General features: G+C 42.3%; 1 protein-coding gene across 4 annotated transcripts in view; it reads right to left on the reverse strand.

Annotated features, from left to right (window-relative positions):
* Nucleotides 1-16,554: 16,554 nt before the first annotated feature.
* The window catches only part of OGT (O-linked N-acetylglucosamine (GlcNAc) transferase), a 57,548-nt gene continuing 48,793 nt past the window's right edge, over nt 16,555-25,309 (reverse strand). For 3 of the 4 annotated variants that reach the window (XM_075184442.1, XM_075184443.1, XM_075184445.1), the window contains 3 exons: nt 20,407-20,710; nt 18,123-18,246; nt 16,555-17,738 (listed from right to left, as the gene is read on the reverse strand). In XM_075184442.1, coding sequence (XP_075040543.1) covers nt 17,564-17,738; nt 18,123-18,246; nt 20,407-20,710 — 603 coding nt within the window. In that variant the 3' untranslated portion in view covers nt 16,555-17,563. The remainder of the gene's footprint in view (nt 17,739-18,122; nt 18,247-20,406; nt 20,711-25,309) is intronic. The other variant, XM_075184444.1, reaches the window with a different exon arrangement.

Raw genomic sequence — 25,309 nt, forward strand, 5'->3', positions numbered from 1 at the left:
AAGAAAGCCTCTATCTTATGGTCAGTGGGATCTTGTAGGGTGGCTGTCCCTGAAACAGGGAGTGTGGTGTGGCGAGCTAAGCGTGCCACTGGCGTATCAACCCTTGGGACCTGTTCCCAACAGTTTAGATCATCATCCTTTAAGGGATATAGAGCCAGGTACCTTCGTGGAATAACGAACCTGCGATAAGATGCTTCTGTGATTTCTTTCAGTTCCACTGATGGAGGAAAGCGGATCGCCCATCTCCTGACCTTTTTAAAGAGACTTTGATCTGTAGCTCTAGTTTCTTCTAGGTCTAGAAGACCTAATGCCTGCTACCACCAGGTCACCAATCCCGATATCTGGAAGATTCCTCTGGGTCTGTAACCTGTGCAGAATCAGAATCCTCTATAAGCTCGCCCTCCTCTTCTGAGGATCTCTCAGAATCAGAGAGGGACAGAAGATGTTTAGTGGGACTGTGTCGCTTTTTCTTGGATAAGGTCTTGGCACATCCAAGAAACCGTTTAACCGATCTAGGCCTCTGACCAAGCATGTAGACCAAGTCGGTTCTCCTGTAGGAGGGGCTTGAGAGCAGAGTACGGATGAATCACCCGCCTATCCTAAGACAGCGTACTCGATGATGCCTGTGGTCCGGCCTGATATAAGGGGATTTAATGTTCCAGATGTTAAAGAGAGTACTGCAGCAATCGCCGGAATCTCTGCCAGTTTAGAAAGCAGTTATACCAATGTAGCAACCGCCCATGCTGGTGTTTCAGTTATTGGTGGTGCATTAGTCTGTGCCTGCACTACTAGTGTAATCCCTCCGCAGTCAGTACAAAGCACCCCCGGGTCCTGTTGTTCAATGGGTAATTTAATTTTACACTTGGAACAAGAATAATGTTTTGCATGGAGGTGCTTTACTCTCGTCAGACATTTTATAAGGAACAGAGTCACAGCAATAAAATGTATTACAGGCAATCATACAAGAAATAAACAGAAGTAACTAATCTATCACAGAAGTCAAAAGACAGTATCCCTGTTAAGACTATGTGTCAGACAATAGAAATATCTATGCAAGTAGTATACTATATATTATGCTATTAGCCTCAATTAATTTTTTTAATACACCCCTATCTATATTATAGTGAGTATAGAAAATATTTTAGTGGCACTTAGCCTTCCATAATGTTTTGCCGTGCGATTGTGATTCGTACGCCGCGTAACACAGATCCATACGCCGAATAACACAGCGCGTGGTGCGATCGCACGGTAAAATACGCACGTATACACTCGCATTACAACATTTAGTTATTTATATAATTCATATTCATGCTAGTCCGTTACACGGTAATTTATGAGCAGATAGTATTTGGTTTATTATTAGTTTATATAATATGATTATATGTACACTGCAGTGATATTTAAGGTTCAGGTTATAGGAAAGGTGTCATGTCTAGTATCATATTAAACCCCTATTCATCAGCAGCTGTCCGGTGCATTCGGCGAAGAGATCGCACATTGCATACTTTAGTTATTGATGTTAGGGAATAAACCTTTGTATGATGCTGGCTATGAAAATGCTAATGGTTTAACTGTAACTGGAGCACATCCCCTGGAGAGACGACCCCCACCTTTGGATTCCTTGGTCTGAACTAGCCTATGACCTGTTTACCCTGGACCCATCTGATGTCTGGACCTATAGAAGCAAGCCACGTCATCTCTATTGTTCACTCTGTAACACTGACTGTATATATAATCATAGCTGCACCCCCACTAGCCTCAGTCTACTCTGACCACAGTATTCCATAGAGATATACTGTTCACTGGGTCCCGTGGGAGCGCAGCGAGCGCATGCGATAGCAGCGGTATGTATTTATCTTTTGGTATTGGCTGTACTGTACTGTATCATAATATAATCATGTGTTGAACTGTTAAACTTTGCATCTGCTAAAATAAATCACTTTGTGCGTTAGAAACACAATACAATCGCTTGGGCAATGCTTATTTGAAAACGATAGAATTACTTTAATACTATAATCAAAGCTTCTAGCCATTGTGACATTGACTCTGACCCTTTCTGGATCAAATCTGTGTCTGAATCTTGAAGAGACTTGCCTTCTTCCAAAGGAGGTAGTTTCTCAACATCAGATTCATCTGACTGTACTATGACAGGCAAACCTTTTTTTTTAGTCACTAAAGTGACATGGGGCCCTGAAGCTGCTGGGGTTACAGATTTTGCTAAGAGCTCAACCCTGTGAGCCAAAGACTGGGCCTATTCAGGTTCAAGTTGAGACCTAGACGCTTCCCTTTCATGTCTGGAAGTGACTAACTCGGCTGTTAATGCCGACATAGCATCGGCCATCTGGGCTACCCATACCGGGATCACCTCGATCTGGGGGAGAGCCGACTGATTAGTAACAGGAGTAATACAATTCTCACAGTATTGTACAAGATCACTCTGACCTGAAATGAACTTAACAAGTTCTGCATACTATTGATTTTTCAGAAATCTTTGCTCCCCCTTCCCCGCCATGTCTCATAACATACAACAAAGGGAAAACCAATGAAAGGAAAAAAAGCAGAAGCAGATAGAGAGCACATGAGCTATGCATATACCTGGTGTACACTGCGTGTAACAAGTAGTGTCTAGACCTGTGACACCATACTCAGTTTCTGCAACTCAATGCTCTATCCCCATTGTTTTGGGCTTTGAGTGATCAGGCTGGTGTGGCAAGGAGGGACTACAGCGTGCCTCTCGGGAGCTAGCGCGCTGAAGGGGAACTTTTTTTTTAACTTCACAGCCGCTACATTAGGCTCCTCCCCTTACACTTAGCGCTTCCAGCATGCCCCGTCTTGCTCCCACATGTTGTAGGAAATGGATATACTATACCTGCTGCTTGGCTTCGCCGGGTTGCGGGGTATAGCAACGGTAACCAGACGCAAGCTTCAGCAGCTGCGGTGCGGTACCTAGAGACAGTGGTCTCATTTGCTGGGATGCCAAGCCTCAATCTGTTTGTGAGATGGGCTGGTCTCCCCGGCGGATCCCTCGGTGCAGATGAAGGTAAGAGGCAGACTAACCTATCTGAACCCAGGCTTGAGCTTCTCCAAAACGAACAAAAAGTTGTAAGAATAAATAAAATCTATTGGAGAAGCCCAAAGTGTGTCCAACTCCTTGGGCACAAAATTAAAACTGGCTAGTAGGAGGGGCATAGAGAGGATATAGTCAGCACTTCAAACAAATTTTATTGTGCCAACTCCAAGCGGACATTCACTCTATACCCCATTGTCAAGATTTTCAATGTCCACTATGGATGAAAGAGAAATATCTCTTCTCACCACACCACCACCAAGGAAGCCAAGTTATTACTCTATACTGCTATTTGCACTAATAATCTACACTCCATAACACTACAAAACTCTAAGATTAGACAACACTATACTGTTCCAAATAGATCCATGATATTCTCTAGTAAAGTGTGTATGTTCTAGATATGGAGACCTGCAGTATGCATGGAAATAGTTTCATAAAACCAGTAGTATCCTGGGTGGCATTCACCACATCCACTTGTAGATAGTATAACACGAGGACTATATGCGCTATCCCCTACGCTATCCCGATATATCAAATCCACTAAGGCAGTCTATGACTAAACCTGATTGGGTCATCAAAGGCGATACAAATCTCTGGAACCTGGCTTATTTCTCTTAGAAGAGTCTCTGGGTCTCCATCAGATCCCACAACCCTGGTACTGCTTGTGCATTCATATAAGCTTTTATGTGTTTATAAAATCATTACTATACAACAATTTAACCTAGCTAATATAAACAAGGCTCATGCAAAATTGCTGCATTAGACCACAACATTGAATCAAAGGCCTTGTCATGTTTATATATCAGCTGCAAATAGGTATATAGGCATCTAAGATTTGTGGTCATAGATTTATCAGACATAAAACCAGTCAGTGTAGTGGACAATTTGAGGAGCAGCCTATTTAAGGCAAACAAAAAGTTTAACATCTGTAGACAAAGATATAGGCCTATACAAATCAAAACAGATGGGATCTTTGATTGCAGGAGCACACCTAGGAGAGCCTATGATATAGATAAGAGTAACAATCTTACATGTCGTAACTGAGTAAAGGATTCCAGAAGCTTGGACATACAACACCGTTTTTCTTTTGCTTGTTTTTTTTTACAGCTCTATTGGCAACCCACACCCAATGCTTTCCCCCCATTATGAAAAAGTGTGTTGGATATGTCCACATCCTCCAAGGTGATAGAAGCATTCAAAAAGCTCCTGTGGTCATGTGACAGGAGACCTTCGGTAGCATGATACATCCAAATCTAAAGAGAAAATCCTGAACTATAGAAATTTGCCAAATAAGCGATGAAACATTTAAAATATATTTAATAATATTAGAATTTATTTGAATTTACAATCATAACTCAGACCATGTGCTTTATGATGTTTTCTATTTTAAGCTGGGTACACACTACAGAAATTTCAACCAACTTTTTATGCCGAGCGATTTTACATGCGATCGATGGTCCGATCGCTCGGTCCATGGACTGCATACACACTAGCCTTGTTTAGAACGATAAACGGAAGAGCGGACGTCCCTTTAGCGACTTTTTACAGCCATCTTGTCGTGAGCAATGATTTTAATTTCGTACACACTGAAGCGACATTTGCGTGAAATATAAAGAGATACCAAAGACATTAGCATAAAGGGGCAGAGGTTTCGCTATAGTTAACACCCAAAGCTGTATAAAAAGAGAAGGCAACAATGTCTCTTCATTCATTCATATAAAATATAAGTTCAGTAATATGCATTAAATTTAGAAAAACATTTAACTGCTAAAGTGCAATACAATGATTATTCCCTAAAAAAAAAAATCCCTTCGTATGTAATGGAATGCTCCATTCTCGGCATGCATCATAGCTGATTGGTCCACAGCAGAAACGAATGCCCATGTCTGAGTGTATAAAATGACAGAGAAACCTGTTTGGCGCCGAGGAGCGTGAGAAGATGGCGAGTGAGCAAGTGTCAGTGGGTGTTAAGGTTGAGGAGAAGGTGTCAGTGGGGGTTGCGGGAGAGGAGAAGGTGTCAGTGGGGGTTGCAGCTATGGAGACGGAGTCAGAGATGATGCTGGAAGGGCCAAAAAATGTTGGAAAAGTTAAGGTGGGGGGTGGAGATGCTCAAGAGGAGCAAAGAGCAAATCCAATGAGCCCAAGAGAGGTGGAGATGATGGTAAAAGTACTGGACGACAACGACATTAAAAAAAAAAGGTCAGTAGCACATGTAGTGTACCTGCTAGAAGGACTTTATTTCATTCTAGTGTCATATAAAGCAATGTAAACGCCTAATTTGAAACCTAATTTTTTTGTGCCAGAACGAAGAATTAACGGTGAGAAGGCCTGTTTAGATACCACCGATACCACTAATGTTACACCTGTTAGCAAACAAGAAAAAATTGAAAAAGAAAAATATACTAAAGAAGTTCTACACGAAGGTATTGCAGTGAACATGTGTAGACAGCTAAATGCTTTGGGCACATACCTGTACCGTTATATTAACCAAAATGGCACCTGTTTTCCAGAATGTATAGAGGTTAAGCCCGCTATTATTGCGATTTCGCCACAGGGACCAAAATATAAACTGATCTCGAGCAGTGTGCAAGGTGAGAAAATGAGAGTATTTATGTCGTTGAATATAAATTATAGATGATATAGAAGTTAAATGGTAAACATTTTTTTTATTTCCTTGTATCGTAGATAAAGAAATCAAAAGGAATAGAAACCCAAGCGACATCAAGACCTGTTCTGCCACAAACCAGTAGCACCTTTAAAAATACAAAATACTAAAAATAATACTCTGCAGTACTCTGCGCTCTGATTGGTATGGGCACGCTCACTTCTCATGCGGATCTTTCAGACAGCTGTGTGTGTAAAAAATTTTGCACCTTTTTTCCTGCAATAAAAATGTTGCATGAACACTGTGTGGTTTATTCTGGGTACTTCTCAATTATAAGTTAATAAAGGTTAATATAACTTTAATAGTTTATAAAGGTTAAAGTTTAGAAAGAGTAAATATGAATACATTGCCAACATAGACGCAAAGGGTAATAACACACGTGGGACTGGGACAGACATCAAAAAATTTACATACACACGTCCCCCAGGTCGAGGAAGTATCGGAGGATTGTCGTGGATCGGTCGGAAGTTTATACACACTACACAGCGGAAACAAGACTGGAACGAAAATATTAAACGGTACGACCAACCACATGAGGCGACAATCATCCATTTGGGCAGACTCTCGACCATCGTGTCACTACACACACTTACCCGACTTTTGAACGAGCGGTCGTATGTCGGCTGTTTGAGACAATTACTGGACGAAAACAGTGTAGTGTGTACCCAGCTTTAGTTTTGAGTATTGCTCTGTTGCATTTGATTTATCTTTGGCATACAAAATTTTCTTCTTTCAATACATACTTATATATACTGTTCACAAGGGTAGCTGGACTGGTGAGCCTCTGATCACCTACAATAGCCCATTTCAATAATGTATGCCATTACGAGGGAGGGGGGGGGGGGGAATCCAGGTAATTTTCTGTGCGATTGCTTCCATGCCAAATTTTCCTAGCAGATTTAGGGGTTCACGACAATCTGAAGTCATGTGAATGAAGTACCTTTCTTTTTGCCCATGGGATTAAAAGCTAGACAGATAATCCACTTTAAAGCATTATTTAAATTGTTGCAATTTGGTTCCCAGTTACACAAAATTGAGCCAAGCCCCAGAAATACTGTTACTATACATTCAATTACAGTAATGCATAACTGTTGTCCTAAATCCAAGCCTGCTCTCTAAAACACGTATTTTGCCAGTTACCCTGACTCAGTAACTATGACAAAGAACTACTTGGGATAACATTTGGATAGCCTATCAGCATAAGGACACCTATATGTACCATTTTACGCCATTCACATTCTCTGAGGAACACACTGCAGTAAATATAGCCTTTGACGTGACCCATATGATCCAGATTTTAATGGCATTGTTCTACTTATAACTCGGGCTAACAAAACCAGTTTTCATTATTGATCTAGGACACAATGTGCATTGGTGACCATGTATAAAATGTTATATGGGAGCTGTTCTCAACTCCAATCAGCAAGTACCAACAACAGATCATGTTTTCTTTCTGTGGAAACAGGTTGGAATAATTATTGACGCAGGAAAAAATAGATTAATTTACCTGTGCAAGATTAAAAAATCCTGACCTGTTGATAGTACTTTAGGATTGGAGTTGAGACCCCTGGTGTATAGGATTTTTTTTTATTTTTTTTTTAAACTTTTGAACTCACTAGAACTTGCCCTCACATATACAAAGCAGACTTCCCCAGGACCCCTCATCGGTTACCTGAAGCTAGGACATTATACAAATCAAAAGTAGCATGCAGAAACATTAGGGAACTGGAATCTTTACAGCATAACTAACAATAATTGAGTGAGCAAACAAGTAGAATTCGGAAACATTCTTACAAATGTCCTGAACTAAATTATAAATAGCTCAAAAGCTGCTTATTTAGAATAAGCAATTGTAATGGCTTTCTTCTAATAGTCTTAGAATTCTACAGTAGGGGTTATATTATTCTGTAACTTATACATTTAAAAATGTATTTTGCACAAATATATAAATCTGTCAATATTCTTGAAATGCATAACCATTTTTAAAAGATCATGTTCTGAGCGGGACTACCGCAGCTGACGGAGGGGGGACCTCAGGAGAGCTCTGGTTAGCGTCAACAGGGCTCCTTTTCAGTGCCACTTAACATTCAGCGGAGCGCTGTCTCAAGTCAAGTCAGTCTGGTGCTCTTTGAGAGGAGTATTGAAGAAGGGCACTCTGGGAGCAGACTAGAGGCTGAATGACAGCAGAGAACAGCGGTGAATCGCCAGCAGGAGATCGAGTGAGCTGTGGGCAGAATTGACTGGTCATCCTGTTGACTTTGTACACCAGGTCAGTCTGGGGTTCCCTGAGAGGGGTCTGAACACTGCTACTGAATATTGCTTGTTCCCGAAAACTCCCTCAGATGAGCTGCTTGATGCATGCCTGTATGGCTGTTTACTAGACTGAGTCTATAACTTATCTTTCCATCACCTGCCTGCTGCTGACCCTGATCAGATAAAGTCAACTGCTGTAATCAATTACATCAATACTTCTCGTGCCCAAGCTGTATCTGCTTTATAGATCCACGTTCAGACCCATCCACAGGGGTTGGCTGCCATCTAGTGCCCATATGACTTATTACAATATATTGACTGGGTGACAGCTGCCGAATAACAGTGAATCCAGTTCTAGCTAATATTTCCATGTAATATACATGATGTTCTGACCACCACCCGCATGTGTCCTATTCGGCGAGAATGAGCACGACTAGCTCCTGGGATTAAGCTCCATGTTGGGTCAATATCACAGCACTGAAGAATTACCCTGAAACTAACTGACCCCTCTATCTATAATATAGATCTCTGACTGGATATCTTTCTACCTCCTTGTAAAGCTTCTGCCAAGTTGAAACCGTCTATTTATTGGATATTCTCATCAAACAGGGAGTCCTGATAATTTACTCAGATGGCTCCCAGACGGATCAAAAAGATTAAAAAGCTTAATCCACCTAGCGCAACTGCGCAGCTCACCTTCTTTAGGCAAAACAAACAGCGATCTATGTCCCCCCTCTGGGATACAAGGAGTGGACAGGGAGATGACTCTGAACAGCTGGATGCTGCTTCGACATCCACCCCGCCCTCTGAGTCCCCTACTCGTATGACCGATCCTGAGGCTCCGATCTCGTTTAAGTCAATGGCATCTTTATTAGCTTCTTTGAAAGCCGATTTATCAACGGAACTGAGAGCCTCTATGAAAGCCATTCAAGCAGAAGGTTGCGGCATTGGGCTCCAGGACGGTACATCTGGAGAACAAATCAGAAGAACTGGTCTCTTCACATAATGAGCTAATCACCTCCCATGAGCAATTGGAGGCAGAAGTTATCACTATGAGAGATAAGATGGCGGACATGGAGGACAGATCGCGTCGCAACAACCTCAAGATTCGGGGAATACCAGATCAGATATCTAATGCAGAGCTACCATCCTTTGCCACAAATTTGTTCCAGAAACTTCTTCCTTCGGCTTCCATACTAGACCTAACTATTGACCGCATTCACCGGCTTCCTAAAAATAGGAGAGCGCCGGACACCGTTCCCAGAGATACCTTATTATGCGTTCACTTTTTCCATATCAAGGAACACATTCTGCGGGCGGCCAGAGAAGTAGAAGGCACAGATCTCCTTCAAGACATCCTAGTATTCCCAGACTTTTCCCAGCATACTGTGGCGAACCGAAGAGCTTTTCAACCAGTCACAAGAGCCCTAAGAAGTAATGATATTTCATATAGATGGGGGTTCCCAGTGAAATTGTTGGTCTACAGAAATAATGTGCTACACATCATAAACTCAGTTGAAGGGACAAAACTCCTAGCATCCTGGAACCTTCAGATATCGCAACCTGACCCCAAAGCTAGACCCCACATTTCTAACGACTGGTCTACTCAGGGGGGTTCAAGATGCAGAGAATCTCCAATCCGTGAGGAGATCCCTAGTTCGAATTGAGTTCTTTCTTGCTCGGACTGAGTTTCAAGTACACATTCCTCCTTTAGAAGCGAAAGTAGCTGTCGGGCAGATATCTACAAACTCTTTTGGGAATCTATCCCCTCACCTTAAAGATAATACAGAGAGATCCGTTGGAACAATCTCTTATCAAGACCATCTAGATCTCTTTGGTCTTCAGTTGAGTGTCTTTTAGTTCTATTCAACACCCCTGGAGTCTCAGAAGATCGTTTTCAAGTTCCTCTAAAGTTTGTCGAGCGGATTCTGTAGTTATTAGGTTGAGCTGTTGTTCATCCCTCCATTTCTATGTATACACGCATTGGACAATGCCTTTTTTTTTTTCTGCAGATATGGCCTAACATCCATCGGTTAAGGTTATATTCGATTTGATTTATTTTTGTCCTCATCGGTATTTTGTATATTTGTTATAATATAGCTAGAGGGAGCTCTAATTCAGTACAGAGTTAGTCTGCGTACAGCTTGTATATCATTTATATTTCCCACTGCCGTGATAGTTACTTGGTCATTTCATATATAGGAAAGGAGATGTCTACCTCTCACCAGATCTATATATATATATATATATATATATATATACATATACTTGTATAATACTATGGGGTCTGATATAAATGATCTCCCTTTTGATGTCTTTATACATGGTATTTCCTCGTGATTGGGAAATCTAGAAACACTGTATATCTGCTTGTTATGTAATGTATACTGTGTGATAGATTCTGTTATGTGCTCATATTTATTTATCTATTGGACGTTAGCTAGGTTAAGGTTTGGGTTATGCATGCGGGTGGTGGTGCTGACAGGCCCAGGTCGGGCACCCCAAGTGTGTAATTTTGCCGGTATTTCCCCCTCTCCGGCAAAAATGTTAATCCCATATTTGGGATTATTCTTGTTTCCCCATCCCCAGAGGGGATATATAACCCCCCCCCCTCGTTTGTCCCTCCCCTCACCTTTTGGAACACAGCACCTGAAAACAAAAATTTTGATTCCATTAAGAGGCCAGGTCATCTGACCGGTGCCTCAGAGTCGATATGCCTTTATCCCCTCTTGCTAAGTGATGGTTACATTTTTGTCTCAGAACGCTAGAGGGCTTAATTCCCCTGCTAAACGTATGTTGGCGTTAACATCATTTCATAAATTGAAAGCTGACATAATAGCTATTCAGGAGACACACTTTGCTGCCAAAGCTCCCCCTGTCCTTAGATATCGGCGGTTTCCTTTATGCTACACTGCTAATGGGCCCCATAAAAAATGCGGTGTAGCCATTTTATTTAGCTCAAAATGTTCTTTTAAACTTTCCAATACAGTGGAAGACAAGATGGGTAGACACCTGATAGTTATATGTCAACTGAATGAGAAATGGATAACTTTAGTGTCACTTTATGCCCCTAACTCCAGACAACTCCACTTCCTGAAAAATACCCTAGCCCTGATTGAAAAGGTTAAAAGAGGTAGTTTGTTGATTATGGGTGACTTCAACCTGATAGTGGAGCCCAAATTAGACAGATCTCTAAAATCAGGATCTAAACAGTCACAATCCTCCACCTCGGATATGGCCCTGGGTAGACTTTTGGCTGAATTTGGTTTATATGATGTCTGGAGAAAAGCCAACCCTAAAGATAGATATTACACCTATTTTTCTACAGTACATAATACTTACTCTAGGATTGACCTCATCCTCTCAGACAAATGGTCCTTACAAAACACGCACAAAACAGATTCTTTCCATGTCATGGTCCGACCACGCTCCTGTGATGTGGACATGGAAATCTAACCGAACACCCTTTGCGTTACGACCATGGCGGCTGCCAGAACACCTGTTACTCTCGCTCGAGGCGAAATTAGAGATAACGGATGCTATTAACTCTTTCACACAAACTAATGACCCAGCTGATACTTCGGTTTTTACTTACTGGTGCGCCCTAAAAGCGGTAGTTCGGGGCAGAATTATTCAATTAGCCTCCAGACTTCAAAAGGCGTACATGTACTTACAGACGAAACTGGAGGCGAAACTTAAACTTTTAGACACTCAGAACAAAACACATCCGTCTAAAGCATTAAATCTCGAGAGAACACAGGTCAAAGCCTAACTACAAAAGTTACTTATGCAACGTACCCAAATGGCACTAGCTAAGCTACGCCAAAAATACTACGTAGCGGGTAACAGAGCGAGCGGTTTGTTGGTACGTAAACTCAGAGGCCTGCAAGCCCGGAATCGTATTAAAACCATTACGACTTCCAAGATTACTAATCCTAATGCTATAGCAGATTCTTTTGCAGCCTTCTATACAGACTTATATAATCTAAGTACCGACACTTCTACTCATCAGCCGACAGAACATGACATTGCCACCTTTTGAGGGATCTTCCCCTACCAGCTATAGCCCCCTCGCTCAGGGAAGAACTAAATGCCCCTTGGTCCCTGGAGGAGAGAGGCAGGGTTATTAAACAACTCCCAAAGAATAAGGCACCTAGCCCTGATGGATATAGTAACTCATTCTTCTCCACATTCCAAGATGTACTGACACCTATCCTTCTCCAATTATATGAGGCTGGGACCCACTCTGGTTCCTTCCCATCTAAGATGTTAGAATCTCATATAATAGTAATCCCCAAACCCGGAAAGGACCCTACTGACTGCAAGAACTATCGTCCCATAGCTCTTTTAAATACTGATGTTAAAATTTTTGCAAAACTGATTGCCAACAGACTCGCTCCTATCATTCCGGAACGGATTCATCCAGACCAGGTGGGTTTCGTGACAGGTAGACAGGGCCCTGATAATTTGAGACGTATACTTCATCTAATAGAACAATGCCATAAAAATAACATGTTACTGCTTTCTCTAGACGCTGAAAAGGCGCTCGATAGGTTACACTGGTCTTACATGACTCGGGTGCGTCATACCTTCGGATTTGCCGGTAATATCCTAAACGCCATACTGTCCCTATATTCGAACCCTTCAGCGCGAGTATATAGTGATGGATTTCTCTCTTTAAACTTTGCAATCACGAATGGGACCCGGCAGGGTTGCCCCATGTCCCCCATAATATATCTGATGGCCATTGAACCGCTGGCAGCGCGGATAAGACTTGACCAAAGATGCTCAGGGTTAGAGGTAAAAGGGACTCCCCATAAAGTGTGTCTATTCGCTGATGACGTGCTCCTATTTGTGACTGACTCGGAGACCTCATTGCCAGCGATCCAGGATCTGCTACTTCAGTTTGGGAAAGCCTCCCTTTATAAATTGAATACCTCAAAGACAGAAGTCCTCCCTATAAATGTCCCGGTGGACAAATTACAAGTTTTAAAAGATAAATTTAGCTATTTTTGGAAAAATACTGTACTTACGTATCTTGGGATCCAAATTACCCCTCATTTATATAGTCTAGACCAGTGGTTCCCAAACTTTTGCAGTTCACGGCACCCTTAGAGTCTCCAAATTTTTTCAAGGCACCCCTCCAAAATAATTATTGAGCAGTCCTGTTTTAGAAGTAGTTGGGTCCAAAAATTGTAATAAGTATTTAGGTCAGGACAGAAATACTTATTTAGTTGTATGAAAAAATGCCCCCTCTGCATCCAGACACACTGCCCTCTCTCACGCTGTCCTCCTCCTCTGCCCCTCTCACGCTGTGTCCCCCTGCACTGCCCCTCTCACGCTGTGTCCCCCCTTCAGCTCTAGGTTCAGTGGTTATTGAAAAAAGAAGTTGAACGGCTATGTGACTATACATGTATTGTTATGTATGTCTTTGTTTAGTTTCTTTAAGTGAGCTAAATAATATACCTGAAATAAAATATGCTTTTATTGTCTGCAATAGAAATTGTTGATGAGGATGGTACAAGGGGCCATCCACATAGGTTCCTTATTCCACATGTTACATGTGATAGTTCAGATTTGGGGTCCATGCAACTCCAGGGCTCCTGCCGGGTTTACAAAATGGAAAATATGCCCTTTCCAGCAGCCATTCTAAAGTACATGTGGGAAACTTCCTTAGGATGGAGAGCACCTTTTTATGTGAAGCGCACGAGTATTAAACATTTGTAAAATGGTGTCCACATGCCGCTATATGCAGCTACTCACCTCGAGCCAGGGTTGACTCTAGAGACTTAACAACCCTTATACACTGACTCCACAATCCGTTCCATATTCATTAGAATGTATTTCTGCAGTCGGCATCCCCAAAGTGATCACATAATCACGTCAGGGCCCCCGTTACTCCTCTGCCGCGGACCAACCATAGAAAAAAAAGAACACAGAAACTTACCAATCCGTCGGGCGCCGGGACCCAGCAGCCTCCTCTCTCCCGCAGCTGTCACGGACGTAGATATTCAGTGACAGCTGCGGGAGAGAGGAGGCTGCTGGGTCCCGGCGCCCGACGGATTGGTAAGTTTCTGTGTTCTTTCTTTTTTCTATGGCTGGCCCGCGGCACCCCAGTGACAGCACCGCGGCGCACACTTTGGGAACCGCTGGTCTAGACTGTTGATATAGTCTAGATTTATATAGTCTAGACTCAATTATAGAACACAACTTCTCTATATTACATCAACAATTATTGAAGCTTATAGGTTCGTGGATGTGCTTTGAGGTCTCTGGGTTAGGCAGGATCTCAGTGTTTAAAATGATGCTTCTCCCTAAACTAATGTATTTATTCCGCATACTTCCATTTCATCTTCCCCTGAGCCTGCTAGCCAAATTGTCCCCCCTGTTGAAAACATGTGTCTGGAAGTCTAGACCCCCCCCCCCCCCCCCCGTATTGCTATGCAACGTATGACTAGAGGGAAGAGACAAGGAGGGCTGACCCTCCCTCATCTGACAAAATATCATGAGGCTTGTATTTTGTCCCAGATTCGTGACTGGTACCTTCCAAGGGGGGTGAAACCCTGGGTTGACTTGGAATCAGCATACATCCCAGAGTTCCCTTTGACGGATCTGTTGTGGGTACCTCCTCAGTGGAGACCTTGCCGGCCCTTATTAGACTCCTTGACTGTGTGGGATCGGTTATGCCAGGATACTGAGGGGCTGCTGCGCCCCACGACAGGCGTGTCCCTACAGATGGTCGCCAACCAAATACCAGACTTGAATCTATCTGCATGGATCAGCAGGGGTATTCAGACTCTAGGTCACCTGCTGGACACGGGTGAGCTCTTCTCCTTCTCTCATCTCAGTGCCCTGTATTCGCTCCCTAAAGGCGATTTTTATAAATCTCCAGATCAGGCATTTATTAACCTCACCTCCGTTGAGACATCTGGCAATAGGTCCTCCCCTGGCCAGGTATTACTCCCCGTTGACCAAAGGGGGTAGTAGAGCCAGCATTACCCTCTGGAATAAAACCTTGCTGGGTCTCAATAATACGACATCCAAGTCTAAACCTCAGATCCAATGGGAATCAGACATCCAGTTAGAACTGTCAGAAGAAGACTGGGAACATATTTTTGCCAACTCCTTTAAAATGTCCAAGTGCCTTAATCATACTGAGATGCTGGTAAAATTATTGAATAGAATGTACGCCACCCCAGTCAAACGGCATAAAATTTGGCCCTCCATATCCCCGCTATGTCGGCGCAATTGTTCTGAGCATGGTGATATTTTCCACATATTCTGGTCATGCCCTCTAGTAAGGCCTCTATGTAATAAGGTCTTTCAATTGCTAAGCACAGTTCTTTGCCACTCAGTCCTCCCCACGCCAGAATTAGCTTTACTGCAGTACTATCCCCCTTCTCTTCCCAGTTGGGATAGATACGTGGCAGGCCAAATATTGATAGCAACCAAAGCAGCTATAGCTCAGGCATGGAAACAGCCTCTTCTCTTCTCCTCCTCCCCCTGGCCAAGGTGATCTCTAAAATCAATTTCAATTTTGAAACGGAAACCCTGGGGGTCCCATACTCCACTTCAACATCGTCCCCATTGATCAAATGGAGAGCTTGGCACATTTATGTGACTGATGGGGAGGGAAACCCTTCACGTTCCTTACCCCTGCCCACTAATGACATTGGTGAATGATCCTTTGTGTGTTGATTTACATTGTATTAATTAATTAAGTTCATGGTATACATTAAATAGTTAGATGCTTTTGATTTCGATTCTGTATGCTTTCAGGTGCATTGTGTTGGTGTTCCATTCCCTTTATGTACCCTTTTCCTATTTTTTTTTTTCTCTTCTGTACTCCTTTTTGAAAAACTTTAAAAACCAATAAAAATTTCATTTGTTAAAAAAAAAAAAAAAAGATCATGTTCTTCGTTTTGGTATCTGTAATATTAAACATTTTTTGTAGTTTCATGAATATGATATTTAGCAGGGAATTCAATTTTACACAGGGTACCTCTGGAACAATCGTGGGGCACTCTGTGGCGAAGTAACATCGCCGATTTCTCCACACACACCATAGACGTGGGCAGGAAAATGTGCATTGTTGTTGTAGTACCTGGAAATGTGTACTTAATGTTTTTTTAATATTTTTTTAATAGTTTTTATTATTGTTTACTCATCATGACTGAATACGGCCTAAAATGTAGATATGCTCTTACTCAGTGTTTCAGTGGGTTGGGTTTATTCTTTTGCAGATTACAGAACCTCTAAGTAAATTTATACTACAGCATTGACTAAACAGCAGTAGTGTACATTATTTTGTCAGGATGTAATACATTTTTTATTTATCTTAGATGCAAGATCCAATGCTTTATAATATAGTCTGTGTTGTGAAGAGATGCTGTAACTTTTCTATATGTGTAGCCGAAGTATATTTGTAGGAATGCTGGTGGAAATATATGTAGGCATATCAGTTATTAAAGCAGGTTGAGCTAGCAGGGCCAACAAATTAGAAAAATGTTTTAAAATTAATGGTGGTAATGAAGTGTGTAGAATAGAAAACCACAATGAATTAAAATACTTGAAAAATCTTACACTTAAAGTTTACTGAACAGAATAAAAACTCCATTTCATACATTTGAAAAAAGTGACAATTATGAACAGATGGGAAAAAAAAAAAAAAAAAAAGCCAACTGAGTTTATTAAATCAAAATAGGCAATGTGCAGAGGCGTATTAACTTATCTGTTGCAGCACATGCTTATTTTCCCACACAAACAGTGCATGTAACATCCATACAAGAATTTTTTTTTTTTCTCCAATCAACATTCCATATGTAAAACATCTCAATGAGTTCACTGCGTGCAAAGTACAAGTACATACACTGAATAAATCCGATTTAGTCCATTAAATACATGGGACACCATACAAGAGTTTCCAGTATCTGTATTCTATACAGCTCCACAGCACTGCAGCAAAGTTCATTCTGCTGCTCACCCCATTATTTTTACAATTGACATTTAATGAAACAGGGTATGAAGGATTATAGAACACTCTGAGCAAGTTTAAAAAAAAAACAAAAAAAACCCAAAACAAACCTCCCCAGATATTTGAGGAGACAATTGGAGATTTCATTTATACCAAAGCGCACACAGACAGGTTTGCTTGTAAACAAATGCCAGACATTAAAAGGCTACAAGTGGTTTATAAAACCTATAAAAAGGACTAACACCATTAATGATGCTTTGTGATTTGATTTTTTTTTAATCTTTCAACCTGCACAGTTAGCTAAGAGAATCAAGCGACGATTAATGTTTTGAGCTAGCAGACACACACGAACTTGTTTAAAAGCCCAAACTTCAAATATGCATACTGCGAGACAAAAGTGAAATTGAGCAAATAACTGCCCAAGGTGTCATAACTGGATGGCAATTTGCAAGATTCCCTGGAAATTTAGCAAGAGAAACAAAAGTCAACAAACAAAATGACTGAAGAATAACAGATAGAATTTCCGTGTGACTCCACAGTAAGTAAGTCAAACTGTGTGAACCAGATAACCAAGCTGCAGCAATTCAATGGCAGTAGAGACTTAGGCAGATTCTGTACTTTCCACAGGTTTGATGAGATGATCAAGTTTATTTCCAGCTGCATAATGCTCCCACATTTGTAAATACAATCTCTCCAAATCAATGGTGTACTGTTTGGTATTGAAGAGGGGACTGGATATTCTTTGCTTCCAAACCTTAGCACGGATCTTTTTCAGGCTGTGAATAAACAAAAATACTAATCTGTACTTTTATCACACTATAAATCTCTGCAACCATGCAGGACATATACCAGAAAGGGTCGAACATAATTTCATATAAGGACATTAGACATGTCCACTAGTGATAGGCTGAGAGAGGTTGCTTCATTATTTGGTGCACAACATACAAAAGCCTGTGTGATGACATTTCAACCTAGCAGCATTATATGATTTTTATCTGTTCCATTTATGGAACTTTCCAGATATTAACTTTTCTGACAAAAAGATCCATAAATGTATACAATTTTTCAAGATCAATTTGAAAATCACTAAGATGTTGCAGATACTTCTTCAGACCAGCCATTACTTTTGTGGTCCATCTTACTCTGTCTAAACTACTTACTATTCTAGGTCAGTGCCCAATTTCACAGCTATATCCTCATATTCTTGTCTGCTTTTAGCAATTAATTCTGGACAACCAAGGCAGGTGAGCTGTGAAGCAGCAACTCGAGATGCAAGAGTATCACCTATCATACAGAAAGAAAAAAACCAAAACTTTAAGATATGCAACAAAAGGAAGAAAAATAAAAAGCAAGAAATAATTTGGAGGAAACATTTAAAATGATGAAAACAGTATTATTAACAGAAACCAAACAGACCAATCCAGAAACAGGTTACAACATTGTCATAGTGTACAGATAACATTACACCATACAAACTATTCTCTCAAGGATCAAAAGGTACTTGGCTTCTTGCTCACATAATAGACTCCAACACACCTACATTGGAATACATGTAGAGAGGCTAGATCAGGGGTAGGCAACCTGCGGCTCTCCAGGTGTTGTGAAACTACAAATCCCAGCATGCCTTGCCACCTATCTGATGGTTATCTACTGGCAAAGTATGCTGCGGCTTGTAGTTTCACAACACCTACAAGACCCGCAGGTTGCCTACCCTGGGCTAGATAAACTCCTCCAGTGCAAAGTCAGGTGTTCCTCATTACACCCTTCACAGGGGAGGGAAATGTATGGTCCCAATTTGCTTGTTAATTTTATTTTAAAGAATAAAGGCTTTAGGCAGATCACTACTAAATCCTCTGCTCCCTAACTGTTTTTGTTTTTTAATACAACTCATTACACTCCAAACAAAAACATAAAAACACTAACAAGAATAAATCCACATAGACAAACTATCAATCTGAGGCTATGGATGTGTCGCTGCCACTGGGAGAGGCAAAACCGATGTGGGTGAACTTTCCATTCCATTGGCAATCCACCTCCAAGTACCTGGGGTCAGCATTCCTTTCAACCTCTTTTTCCACCTTGATCATACATCAATCATTACATCTGTCCCATCTGATCTATTTAAATGCTAGTAGATTAGAAATTTTAGATATTTTCAAACCACTAAAGCATTTATCGAAAGCTGAAAAATGTGGTTTTTCTTCGCTCTCTTGCTGGGGAGGTGGGGAACATGGCTCCAATATAGGACTCTGGTAAATCGCTAGAATGGTAGGGGCCTTCCTTTGACAATACCATAAAGCTGCAATTATAATTAGATCGATTTGCTTTTCCACACTAGGCACACACTATTTATCCTCCTTAACCCCATCTAGGCAACCCATCAGGTAACAGTTAAGGTGGATACTAATCCTCACTTTGTTCGTGTAGGATAAATTGAGATACTCTAGTTAATTATCCTATGTTGCCCCTTTACATTCATATTGGACAACTCCATGACCTGTGGCAAAGCCAGGGAAAGAGGGGTGGCTAAAGGAGTCCACATATGGAGTCTGCAGGCAGAGGGAGTGTCTCTCACTCGTGAGGACCACTGAGGTTATCCCTCAAAAATGTAGCCAGCAAGGCACCAATGGGGACAGCGGAGGCTAAACCACACAAGGTAGTACCATTAAAGCACTACAGTAGACAGCTAAGGCTATCCCTATATAGAGGTTCTACCAGATACTGCAAGGGACTTACAAACTTCTTATGCAAGACAACGAAAATAATCTGGAGGAGACGCAGGTATAGTAGAGAGAGGGGGGTCAGGTTTTCAACCAAAGTGCCCTGTCTCATGTAATCCGCCCCCACCCTCTCAAGATGGAGAAACAAAATTACACAGAATTGATGCATAACACAAACTAAATATGCTTATTTAGAGGTGTGTGCATTTGTATAACCAATCTTAAAATCATAAAAGTAAAATCAATCACTGGCTAGAAGACAAATTGGCAATTGTTGTCAGTGCCCCTTCTTTATGAACATCCCATTCAAGTTTGAATAGAAGGTTTTCAGAGTAGGGGCATTAAGAACATATCTGAAACACGAATGTGAGGGAAGTAGTGAAGAGCATCGCTACACAATTAAAGACATCAGAGGACCTGCTGGATTAAATACCAGAAATTAATATAACAATTTCACAAAAAAGACTTAAACAAACATTCAGGGTTGGTATCAAGTGCATTGATAAATTAGAAACACAAATCATTTATCAATTAATAGTTATAACAATCACTTAACTAGACCAATTTACATAACTTTCAGAGATGGAAATACAAACTGCACGGACCAGAGGTGTTTGTTTAATGCAGGTTGAAGTCTAAAATAAATATATATATTTTTGTACAGCAAGTTATAAAAACAGGTTAATATTAGCATTTCATTTAAAAAATAAGTCTGTTAAATTACCTGAAGAACCACCTTTGTTGAGGACTACTAAGCTCTCCGCAAGTTCCTTACCTGGCATAGTGACCATGGGCGTCCCTGCCCAGAGCACATCCATGCCAGTGGTGTGCCCATTACACAAAGGTGTATCTAAACAAACATCAGCTAACTGTCCTCTTCGAACATGTTCTTCTTTAGGGGCAACAGGAGAGAAAATTATTCTGGACTGTGGTAGCCCCATGTTCTGGGCATACTGTTGAATATTAGGTTCCCCTACTGCAGGGAACCGTAAAAGCCACAGAACACTGTTTGGAACACGCTTTAAAATCTACAATGGAAAGAAAGAAGAAATAATACAGCAGGTAAAGAGACAACTGGAGCCATTAAAAGAAAGCATTACAATGCAAAAGATAGACAAGCATTACCTGGTCAGCACTAAGGGTGAAACAGTTTCCATAGCTAGTGTGTTAAATGATCAGGGCAGAGTTGATAGAAGGAATACCTTATGTAAAGCTCACATCATGATAATGGAGACAAATCAGAAGAGAGGATTTATACTTGCCATAAATCGGTTTCTCTGATTCCATCTGGGGGACACTGCTAACCATGCTTGAGTAGGTTGAGTAGGGTAGGGAGGAGTTTGGCACCTAAATAGTTACATTTCAAGCTGCAGACAGGCCCTTCCCCTGCCAACCCCCTCCTTACATCAGTGTGATTAAAAAGCCCCAAGAAGAAAGGCCAATCAACCAAGAACACACAAAAGAAAGCAGAAACCGATTTATCGTAAGTATAAATCCTCTTTTTGCCTTCATCCATCTGGGGGACACTGCTAACCATGGAGACCTACTAAAGCAGCCCCCTTGAAGGGTGGGACCACTCTGATAGTCTAGCACGTAGAGCACTACGGCCAAATGAGGCGTCCGAAGACGCAGAGACATTGAATTGGTAAAATTTTGTGAAAAGTATGGACGGAGGACCAGGTGGCTGCTCTGCATAACTGATCCGCTGAGATCCCATTTTGTGCAGCCCAAGACGCCCCCACAAAACAGGTAGAATGGGCAACAATATGCTCTGGCACAGGACGGTTAGCACTGACATAGGCTTGCTTAATAGTCAGGGTAAGCCACCTCGCAATAGATTGATTTTTCCAGATGTGGATGGCCAGCGTCTAAATAAACATGATAAAGAATCGGTCCTACGAATTTTTGCAGTTCTCTTGACACAACTTCGTAGAACCCTAACCACATCCAAAAATCTCATGTTCCCTGTTCCAGATCCCTGAGGATCCTCTGTGAACACAGGAACTACCATCTCCTGGTTTACATGGAAACCAGACACCACCTTAAGAAGGAATATGGAATTGTTCATAGAACTGCTCAATCATGAAAGACCAGATAAGTTTCACAGCAAGACAAAGCCCCCAGCTCAGACACCCTCCGAGCTGAGGCAATAGCAAGAAGAAAAACCACCTTCCAAGTTAAGAACTGTAACTCTGCCGACTAACGGTTCAAGCAGAGGCTCCTGCAGCATATTAAGGACCAAATTTAGATCCCAAGGAGCCGTTGGAGGAACATAGGGAGGCTGGATGTGAAGAACTCCCCGTAAGAAAGTTTTAACATCCGAAATCTCAGCCAAACGTCTGTGAAAATACACAGACAGTGCCGACACCTGAACCTTTAGAGATCCTAATCGAAGACCTCCATCCAAGCCATCTTGTAGAAAAGCAAGAAACCTAGCAAGATGAAAAAACTCTGAACTGCAGGCCTTATTCCTACACCATTTTATATATGTACGCCAGATGCGGTGTTAAATTTGAGCCGAAACTGGCTTCTTAGCTTTAATGAGTGTATCAATTGCCCTCTGGATTTCCACAGACTGGCCTCAAAAGCCATGCCGTTAAATTCAGCTGGGTTAGATCCTGATGCGAGAATGGTCCCCGAGTCAGCAGTTCTTTCCGAAGAGGTAACCGAAGACCTGCCATTAGAAGAATTTCTGGAAACCAGACTCTTCATGGCCAAGCTGTAGCCACCAGAAGGACTGGCCCACCTCCCTGTTTGACTCTCCAAAGCACCCTGGGTATCATGGATATGGGCAGAAACAGGTAACCTAACCTGAAGTCGTCCCATGGCATTGTCAACACATCTACCGCCACTGCCAGCGGATCTCTTGAGCAAAACTCTGGAACTTTCCCATTGACGCGCGACGCCATCAAAACTCGATCCGGAAGTCCCTACCTGTCTACCAACGACTGGAAAACTTCAGGATAAAGAGCCCACTCTCCCGGCAGACCTTTGTGCAGACTTAGATGGTCTGCTTGCCAGTTCTAAATTCCTGGTATGAAAACTGCTGACAGCGCAGGCACGTATCTTTCGGCCCAAGCCAATATCTGAAACGTCACTTTCATTGCTCCTGTACTGTTGGTGCCTCCTTGTCTGTTTATGTACGATAGTGCCGTGGCATTGTCGAACTGAATGCGAACTGGCATTCCCTGTCAAACACTCCCTGCAATGCCTTCAATATGGCAATCAGTTCTAGCACATTTATGGGAAGAACAGACTCCTGTACTGACCACAGACCCTGCAGTGGATACCAAGATCCAAGACGACGAAGCAAAAGATCTTCCTTCCATCAGATTGTCTCTCACCAGCCACCATCTGGGGACTGTCTCGTCTCTGGTGATAACCACCAACTGACGATCCAACTTCAGATGGGACCCTGTCCATTTCTTCAACGTGTCCCATTGAAAACACCTCGAGTGGATCCTGCCGTAAGGGAGTCTCAACAAATGCCACCATTTTTCCTAACAGCTTCATACACAGGAGAACCGACGGCCTCCTGCAGGACAGAACCCTGTTCGTCAACTCTTGCAAGGACCCTATCTTGTCCTTTGGAAGAAAACTTTCTGGCATGCCTTGTCCATTATTAGACCCAGAAATTACATCATTTGAGACTTTGGCCGGTTCAAGAGCCAACCATGCGTCTCCAGAACCTGAACGGTAAGCTGAAGATGCTGTTCCAACAACTGCGCAGTCTTGATTAGCAAATCGTCCAGATAGGGTACTATTTGTACCCCTCTGGTATGACCCAACATTACCGCTATAATCTCCGTAAACACCCTTGGGGCTGGTGCAAATCCAAATTGAAGAGCCCTGAACTGATACTGAGCCGATCCCACCTGAGAAGAGGCGGATTCCCCTCCCAGATTGGAACATGGAAGTAGGCGTCCTTGATGTCCATCAACACCATCAACTGACCCGCCTCCAGACCACTGATGGAGCATTGCCTGTCTTGTGTCGATGGCGGGGCAAACTGGTTACAGAAAACCTGTGAGGAGCTGGCCCCACCAAGTCTATCATGTAACCTCTTTCCACGATTCCCTGAATCCAGCTGTTCCCCGATGACTCTGCCTACTTGTCTACGAACAGTAGCAGACGCCCCCCCACCGCTAACAGAGGAGGATGGGAGTCATGCTGCTGATTTATCAAGAAGCTTTGAGGAGGGGCGTCCAGAAGAGGAGGAAGAGGCTGACCTTCCCCGAAGAGATTGTCTCCTACTTCCAGAAGATCTTGATCTGACCTCTGCCATACATGCCCCCACGAAATGGCTGTCTGAAGAAACTAAACCTCAGAGCTCTAGACCTTGGAGTATTGACAGGCAAAAAGGTACTTCCCCCTGTTGCCTGCGAAATCCAGGAATCCAATTCTGGACCAAAAAGCACTCCACTAGCGTAAGGAAGGGATTCTAACGTTCTCTTAAGATTCCACATCCGCATCCCAAGACCTCAACCATAGGGTTCTTCTGGCCGCTACAGCTGTAGCTGAAATAGAAGATATGGATACTGAATTCTGGGCCGCTTCATACACATAACCTGCTGTTTCCTTCAGGTGCATAGCTAAAGGAGGCAGCTCTGAATCCTGCAAAGCAGATGCCAAATGCCCAGCCCATGCTTCCATAGCCCTGGCAACCCAAGCCTTTGAAAACACGGTCTAAAGTTTGTACCAGCAGCTGTAAAGACCGATTTCAAAACAGTTTCCAACTTATGGTCAGTCGGATCCTGTAAAGAAGCTATTCCTGGTACCGGCAGTGTAGTCCGACAGACTAACCTCACCACCGGAGTATATACTCTCGCGACCTGTTCCCAGCATGCCATATCTTCCTCTTGCAGAGGATATAATGACCCATACTTTCTAGGAATAGTAAACTTCTTGTTTGGCTGTTTCCAAGACGCCTCTGCAACCTCTTTCAACTCTGCAGAGGGGTGAAAAACGATTTACTAAGCTGCGGGTTTGAAAAAGTGGGGATGTTGCCTATAGCAACCAATAAGATTCCAGCTTTCATTTATTTAGTACCTTCTACAAAATAACAGCTAGAATCTGATTGGTTGCTATAGGCAACATCCCCACTTTTTCAAACACGCAGCTTAGTAAATCTAGCCCCTAGTCTCTTCCACATCTACAAATCCCATGGTCTGACGTACTGCTTTTAACAGATTGTCCATACCTTGGTACCTAGAACCTTCCTCTGATTCTACCAATGAGGGATCAGAGTCCTCTAACAATTCGCCTTCTTCCTCAGAGGATCGCTCTGAGTCAGACAAAGAAAACAGCGGATCGCTAATCTATGTCTCTTATTTTTAGGTAAATGTTTAGGGTTTTACAGCAAATGGTTCAACCGATCCAAACCTTTAACCACTACAGACCATCCAGGCTCCCCCGAAGGGGGCGATACCTGGGACGCCAGGGAAGGAGATTGTCCTACTGCTGAAGGCAAAGAACCTATCATCTACATAAAACCGCCTGAACTAATAGAGGCTATAATTCCAGAAGTAGAGGTTAACACCGCAGCTACCGTTGGAATCTCAGTTGGCTTAGATAATAGCTTAACCAGTGTACCAATCCCCTGTGTCAAAACAACCGGCCACTCGGGA

Source organism: Mixophyes fleayi, chromosome 9 (genome assembly GCF_038048845.1).
Source record: "Mixophyes fleayi isolate aMixFle1 chromosome 9, aMixFle1.hap1, whole genome shotgun sequence".
Taxonomy (NCBI): Eukaryota; Metazoa; Chordata; class Amphibia; order Anura; family Limnodynastidae; genus Mixophyes; species Mixophyes fleayi.